The sequence below is a fragment of the Arachis hypogaea genome, chromosome 2, assembly GCF_003086295.3.
Source record: "Arachis hypogaea cultivar Tifrunner chromosome 2, arahy.Tifrunner.gnm2.J5K5, whole genome shotgun sequence".
Taxonomy (NCBI): domain Eukaryota; kingdom Viridiplantae; phylum Streptophyta; class Magnoliopsida; order Fabales; family Fabaceae; genus Arachis; species Arachis hypogaea.
The window spans coordinates 10,014,280-10,022,485 of NC_092037.1; the positions used below are offsets into that span (position 1 = coordinate 10,014,280).

At 36.1% G+C, this 8,206-nt stretch overlaps 1 protein-coding gene across 1 annotated transcript; it reads right to left on the bottom strand.

The window, feature by feature from the left end:
* Nucleotides 1-274: 274 nt before the first annotated feature.
* On the bottom strand, nucleotides 275-664 carry LOC140176552 (uncharacterized). Its single transcript, XM_072208076.1, has one exon. The coding sequence runs from the start codon at nucleotides 662-664 to the stop codon at nucleotides 275-277; it is 390 nt and encodes a 129-aa protein (XP_072064177.1).
* Between the last annotated feature and the right edge of the window lie 7,542 nt (nucleotides 665-8,206).

The following is an 8,206-nucleotide window of genomic DNA, read 5'->3' on the forward strand; positions in this document are numbered from 1 at the left end:
TGATGATTTAATGGTGGGAAATTGGTGTGAGATTTCATCCAATGACTCACCGTTCTCTACTGGTTACATGCTAGCCAAAATTTAATAAAATTGTTGGCCTCCTAGACTTTTACTTTAAAAATAATTGATTATATAGATATATAATTATATATTATATAAATAATAATATTTAATATGTAATTTATTAAGAGTTAATTTTTTTATTTCTTCTTTAAGAGTTAAAAGAGCTGCGTACCGAAAAGATTACAAAAGGAGCACATGAGAGGTAAACCGATCAAGGGAGAATGTTAGGTAGCAACCCAGTAAAAACTTCTCTGTAGACAACATTAATAGTATGATCTGAAACTTTGCCGTTAGAATCAACAGATAAAATCTTTAGTCCAGAATGCATGCTGACCCGAGAAAGCGCAACATAAAGCTGACCATGAGTAAAAACAGGCCTCGGAAGATAGACGCCAACTGTTGACAGCGTTTGACCTTGGGACTTGTTTATGGTCATCGCAAAGCAAAAAGCAACCAGAAATTGGCATTGAGTAAACCTGATTGGTAATGTATCATTATTAGGTGACATGTTCATCCTGGGAATAAAGACAACTTCACCAGTATTACGACCTGCTAAGATGACGCACTCAATGATGTGGTCACTAAGACGTCTAACCTGCATTCGCGTACCATTGCATAGTCCATTGGATTGGTCAATATTGCGAAGAAGCATCACAGGAACACCGATTTTAAGAACTAACCGGTGTTGGGGCCTGAACAATTTAGCGCATTCAATGACTCGGTGCTCATTGTATATAATTCAGATTCCAGGTGACCATCTTCATTAATTAGTGTATCAGAGCTCAAGTAAACCCTCTCGTTGCCAGGGATTAAAGACATCACATGATTGTTTACTTCAGTTACAACATCAAGTGTTGGTGCTAATATACTCCTACCCTTAAAATAATCCACGCTAGAAGAATAGAGTAAGATGTCAGGATAAACGAACAACACCAAATCATGCAAACATGGAGACTCAATATTAAGCAGCAAGTTGTCGGGTATTCTAATTACTGATTCGCCATCGGTGCTGTCTCCGATTAACCCGTCACCAATTTGAAGCAACCATGTAGCAAATTCCTTCAATTGTACACCGTGGATATCTCGTGAACCACGGGACAGCCTCATGTTTTCAGTTAACTGCAACACTTGGCAAGATTGCCACAGGTTTGAAGCATTAATACACGAATGAACGATCTCTTCCCGGGAACCACGAGGAATCACAGGCAATATCTGACGGAAATCACCTCCCAGAACAACAATTTTTCCACCAAATGGAGCATGAGGATTATATCCACGATCAAAATGAAGAACATCCTTAAGGCATTTGTCGAGCGCTTTGAATCAAAATTTATTTAACATAGGTGCCTCATCCTATATAACTAATTTTGCAGATGAAATAAGACGCGCGAGGGGTGTGCCTTGCCTTATATTACAAATAGAGTCCTGGTTAACACTGAGCGGAACGTTAAAGTGTGAATGAGCAGTTCGCCCATTAGGCAACAACAGAGCTGCAATGCCACTGGATGCAACGTTGAGGACAATATCACCCTTCGACCTTATTGAAGCAGACAGTGCATTCCATAGAAAGGTTTTACCAGTTCCACCATATCCACAAACAAAGAAAAAACCACCAGCGTCACGACGAACTGCATTTGCTATTGTGTCAAACGCAACGCGCTGGTCTCGATTCAACCGGGAAACCAAATCCACGGAGATACTTGCCAATTATGTCCTGTCGAAATTGAGCTCATCAGAAAAGACTGTGTCGGAAGGTTCAGGTAAACCAGCATAATCAGGAAACGGCATGTCAGTAAATTCTTTTAGGCTCCTACCATTCGACTGCAAGAGTTGTTCAATTTCGGCAAGCGTGATGGACTTAATCTCATGAACAGAACGCTGGAAACCTAAAAGCAAAAATGCAACATAGCTACATTAGAAACAAATTGGACACGATGACGAAGGGAAAATAAAATAAATGCATAACACACTGTAAGAGGTGGAGAAGACCGGAAGTTTTTGAATGGAGTGGTCTGAATTTATGGCTAAACAGTAACCGGATAGAAAAAACAATCCAGAAAGTTTACCCAAGTTATGTAGTGCAAGGTACTGTGGATGATTAACATCAATCCGTTTCAGAAGGTTCGAATGCGTCTGAATTACAACGTCCCTCGAAAGGCTGTCGATATCAAAATCACCTACAATAAGAGCAGCAACTTCAGACGCTGATGGTAGATTATATCTTCTACCATCAGTATTCCTCTTCTTGATAAGACGAAGCTGTAGCGGAGTCGTTGAATCTTCAGTGAACCTTTGCCTAGTATATCGGAAGCACTTAGCAAGAGAATTGTGGGAATCAAGCATGCTGGTTAGGTCGGCGACAATGGTATGATCTATAGCTTGGTTGATTAAACAGGCTACATTAACCCAAAAATAAAATAAATCAACATAAATCCAGGTCAGACAAGAATCATATAATACAGACAATAAAATATCAACATACCATAAGTACCACATACTTACCCAATTACATCAATCCGGTTCTGGACTTCATTTTCTGTATCATGAAAGTAGAGCTAAGCAAACTTGGGCTTGCTAAACTGCTGTGGCATCAAACTTCCAATTGAATGGTAATTTTGGTCACTTATAACAAACATGGGGGGGGACCCTTGTTTAGTGTGTACTGAATCTTTCCAACCATAGATGTGAACGAAAACATACCATTAAAGGCCCTGATATGTTTCTGGTAATGCAAAGCTCGTTGATCATCACCATTCAACAACACCCACAACAATGGTGGCAGAACTAGCAACAAAGGGAGAGTGACCTTTCTACTCATACAACAAATAACAAATAATGTAGTGTTATTGGCTCCACCTTTCGCAAGGCGCTCGTGCATCCACATCTTCGCCCCACAAAAAATACATCTTTGGGTGGGTTGCCCGATAGACCAAACATCTAGTGAACATTAAAAATAATACAAAATCAAGTGTTGCAGGAGTCTAATAATAGGTCAAAATATATATAAACTCATAATCATGTTCATTGAGAATGACACCTGGTTCAATAGAAGATGCAGTGAAAATTTCTAGTTGGTCGTCGCTAGCCTGAGCCATATGAAAATGTGAAGACGGGGAGAAACGCAAATAGCCAACCGGACTGCATACTTAATGAGAACAAGTTATCAAATGTCAAATATAATTTGGAAAAATTTAGAGGATTGTGATTAAAGGGGAGGAACATTTTGGTAAAGACCCATGTATAACAGTGGCAACTGGTGAGGCTCGGCAAAAAGGTGCCATGCTAAGGAGGAAAAACACCACACCAACTTATACGGGGGAATTGCTTAAGTGTTTAATTCCAGCATAATCCCCGGTTCCAGAATTTCAAGTGAAATGGCACTTTCAGGCATTACTCACGTGGTAGGTGTTACATAACGCTGGTGTTTGTCACGGGACGTATCTACGTTGCATGGTGAGGAACTTGCAAGGAAAAAAGAAGTGTTATCCACGGAGGGATGATGCAATATCGTGGTGCGGTGCAAAATTAAAAAAAGAAATAGAGTGTAAAAAATGAAACAAAGCAGCACAAGTGATCCCAAAAATAAAGAATAATAAAAAAAAGTTGTTGTAAGTGTTTTAAATGTGAGAGATACTACTATTATATTATATTAAAAGTTAAAATTAACTATTTTAATATTAATAAATAAAATATAATATAGTAATGCCATATTTATTATTATAAGTCAAATTTTTGTTAACCAGGAATTGATTTAGTTCTCGTGATTGACTATGCTTACCTAATTCTTGCTTTATGTGCGATTCTAAAAAGAAATGATGAATTCTGGATAAAATAATTTTAAATCAGAAATAATATTTTCAAAGTTAGAAGAAGGTCACACCAAAAATAACTAAATCTAAAAAGTTAACAATATTAAGCATGTAATACAATGATTAATAATCATGATAATGACCATAATGTAATATATAAATGATATAATATTAAATATATCATACATGTCATGTCATGTTCTCTATTCTTTATAACCAGTATATACTATTTTATAATATACCTACGTGCAAGGAAGAGGGGGCATTTGCCCCATAGAATTTTTAAAATATACACATATATATGTTGTTATATTATGTTTATTTTAAAATAAAATATAAATAATTTTCTTGTGTTTTATGTTAAAATTTTGTTATTAAACTTAACATATAACAATAATAATTATTATATTATTAAATTTGAGTTAGTATAATAATAATAAATAAATAAATAAATAAATTCAAAAAATGGTGATAATTAATTTTATTATATTAGTTAATTAGTTGATAATTAAATTAAAACTTAATTATAAGTGATTGTGTGTATATTTTTAGTTTTTATTAATATGTATAGATAGTTATAATTTAAAATTTTAAATACATCTAAATCAATTTGGATTAGTCGAGTGATCAGTTTAGTCATTGTCCACTTAAGTAAGTGTTGGAAATTCAAATTTCATCTCGTATGTGTAGCAACTCATTGGCCAATTACAGACTTTTAAATGAAATTCAAATTCATAACAGATTAATCCTTAATTTGTTGAGTATTGTAGACAACAACAAAAAATATATCTATACTTAAATTTTATTATATTTTTGCCCCTACTGCAAAATTTTTCTGGATCCGTTATATATATATATATATATAACATGCAAGGGAAAAAAGGGTGTTATCTGCGGAGGGTGGATGCAATCCCGTGGTGCGGTGCACGATTTAAAAAAGGATCAGAATGTAAAAAATAAAACGGAGCAGCATAGGTGATCCCAACAACTAACCAATACCAATGATGAGTATCGCACATGGGGGGACTATCATTCCGTTCCGTGGAGAGTCAATAAGCAAATAATAAGTTGGAAAAGAGACCCAACTTATATTGAAAAGTTAGAACTAACCTTGGCGTGTGACAACAGTGGTGGGTGATTTTTAAAGCAGGTCGATATCCTATTGGAGGGACTCAGACACATGTTTGTTAGGATTAACTGCAACAACAGGAAAGCGTAGATGAAAGTTTACAAATTATGCATAAACAGACCAGAAGAGCAGCAAGGTTAAGATCACGCAAGATTGCCAGCAGAAAATGAAATGTCCTATATCAGGGGAAAGTATGGATAATGACGAAAAATAAGAAGTTTAACGAAAAATTGACGCCAAGCATGCGGCGAACTATGCAGGGCAGAACGACTAAGAAACCATTCTCGGGGCCGGATGGGCTAAGCAACACGTTGACCCGGCACCTCTTATGACCAAGCAATTTCATCCGTCGTTGTCGTGCGAGCTTAGCTTCGTGTTCCATGGAATCCAGGCAGCCAAACCGTTTGCCAAGGGCTAGGTGTGTGGGATAAATTTGTTTCAGCCACTCAAACTAATTGCAGACAGGTTCAAAATAGGATCCCGGTAGGCAAGACAGGAAAGGCCACACGCAATGACAGAAGTCTACAAAGAATGGGGGAGATGGAAGAAGACCAAAATATGTATATCATGAATAATGTCAAAGTTGGACTATGAAAGGCACATGTGCTCAATCGCTTGAATAGTCTTTGACCATTAAGGAAAATAGACCACTTCACAAAGGAAAATATTTAGCTAATATTTATGGACAAGATTGTAATAATAAAATAATAAGACGAAAAGTAATTTTCACTTTATTGTATCCAATTATCGCCGAGCAATATTTAACAGCATTATTCATTGGCAGTTCAGAAAATTATTCAAACATAATTTGTTTTATCTGTTCTGACTATTCAAAGAGTGTTAAATGAATAGGATGATGAAGTTCATTTTAAAAAAAAAAAGAAGAAGAAAAGATTTTTAAAACTCCTACTAACAAAAACTGTATAAAAAGAACCCTGAAATTAAAGAAAAGTTGGCAAGAAACATAGAGCAGGCAAATTAAAAGGTTTGGTCTATGGAGGGAAGAGAGGTTAGAGTACACTGAGATGGAGGGCTAAATTAAATGATGCGCCGGCCCACCATAGCAATGGTGGTCCCAGCCACATGTAAAGGGTTGCCGGCGATAGACTGCGATGGTCATGTTGGTAGGATCCTCCACCATTGCACTCACCCTTGCCAATCTGATTCCGCACTCAGTAAGTAACCCTTTTCTTTACATCATCTGTTTCTATTTTCCGGGCCCATGCTCATTTGATGATATTTTATCATTTATAATCATACCTTATGTTACCTACTTTATGGTTTAAAAAAATTTAAAATACTAAAAAATCCAAATAAAATTTGACTTAGTTTTCAACTGTAAAATATGAAGCTAAATAAAAAAAGAGGAAAGCAAGTTAGCTGTGAGGGGAAAATGTTTATTACAGAATCACAGTTACACTTACTTGTAACATAAAATAAGAGTAGTGGAACATGAAATGAATTAGAGAGGATTTTTAGACTTTGTTTGGATATAGGAAAGAAAATAACAGTTAAATTTTGATATTAAAAAATAAAGATAAATAATTTTTTTCATAAATTTAAGATTTAAAATTGAGAGTTAAATTTTTATTAAGAAATAAAGAAAATATTAATTAATTTTAATGGCCTTATAATAAAAAAGTAAAATTTTTTTATTTATTTTTGTTTTAGTGCATTTGATCAATATAATACAAACTTATAATTTTATAGATTATTAATCTAATACATATATACTGTTTAAATGTAAATCTTTATTATAACAATGTATTAAAACAATTAAGACTAAATTTATATTAATAATTATTAATTATTCATAATAATAGAATTAGGGGTAATATTGTAAGTACATAAACATATTGTAAAAGACAAAAGAAGTCAAGCAATGTGGCTTAACTTAATATCCAAAACGGGCATAGCAACTTATTCTACAGGCTCAAAAGCAATAGCGTGAAATCTGCATTGTTGGGGAAGAATATGAAGTCCTGATGCATGCAGAGTTCCTTGATGCATTTGGGTAGATGAAATTTTTCACTGTTTTTTAGTGCCTAATTACAATTTGTATGCACCTCCATAAATAAGAGTTGTTTATGTTGGCATGAGTAGAAGTTCAAACCGCTTGGTCTAGTTGACCCATGGAATGCTGAAGAATGCTGACAATCCTCCCACGTGGAAGCATACAATGTACATAAACAATATTGGAATAAATAGGAATTCTATTCAAAGATCATCCAATTATTCAATACAGGTGAATTTATTGGCGGCTGACATTCTATTTTAGGAAATCCTTTTTTCTTAATATAGCAGAACGTAAAGGCAAATTACTTGGCAAACCCAGTTGAAAGACACCCCCGCTCCCCCAATGGCATAATAAAGCAGTGTCAATAAGCATATCTAGCAGGTGGAATTCAATGTTTAACGACATACAATGAGCAGGTTGTAATGATAGGAGTAGACAGAAACAGTTGGGGAGGGAAAAAAAGGGAAGGCCTAACATGTTAAACACACCAATAAGATTTTGATTACCAAGTAAAGTAGTGACATAAAACGTGAATGGCATTACAAATCCTCATGGAAGCATAAAGACAACAACCGATAAACCAAAGGCATCGGCAATACGCGGCAACTACCTTCAGACCAGGCGAGAAACCCAGCCGAGATTGGCCATTATATATAACACCATGATCGAGCAAAGTAAATAACAATGATGACAATGACATGTTGCAGCAGCATGTCAATGTCCGAGAGACATTGCTAATGTGAGGGTGGAAAAATAAATGCCAAATTGGAATGCAACAGTAAGAACGTAAATTAAGTCGATATCATGCTGATATAACGAAAGAGTCAAAGCGGTTTATTTAATGCTAAGTAGTTGGGGTTTTGCTGTTTTTATTTTAGACGCTCTGGTATGGAGGGATGAGGGGCTCACATGTCCCCTGCATTAGGGTCGGTGGCATTCCCTGGGAGGCAGCTCTCAAACACAGGGAGAAGACTCTTGGAGGCAGAGGGTGTGGCACAGGATGATAAGTCGTCGCCGGATCTAATGCATACCCGCTTTACAGGAGTCTGTGTAACCACGTGGGCAGTCCCGTGATCAGAAACTACAACGGATTTGGCACTCGGAGTGGTGGTGGAACCAGGGACGCCGAGTATGCTCCCAGACCCAACCAAATCACCGCTTCGAACATCCGCTGCCGTGGTCAACTTC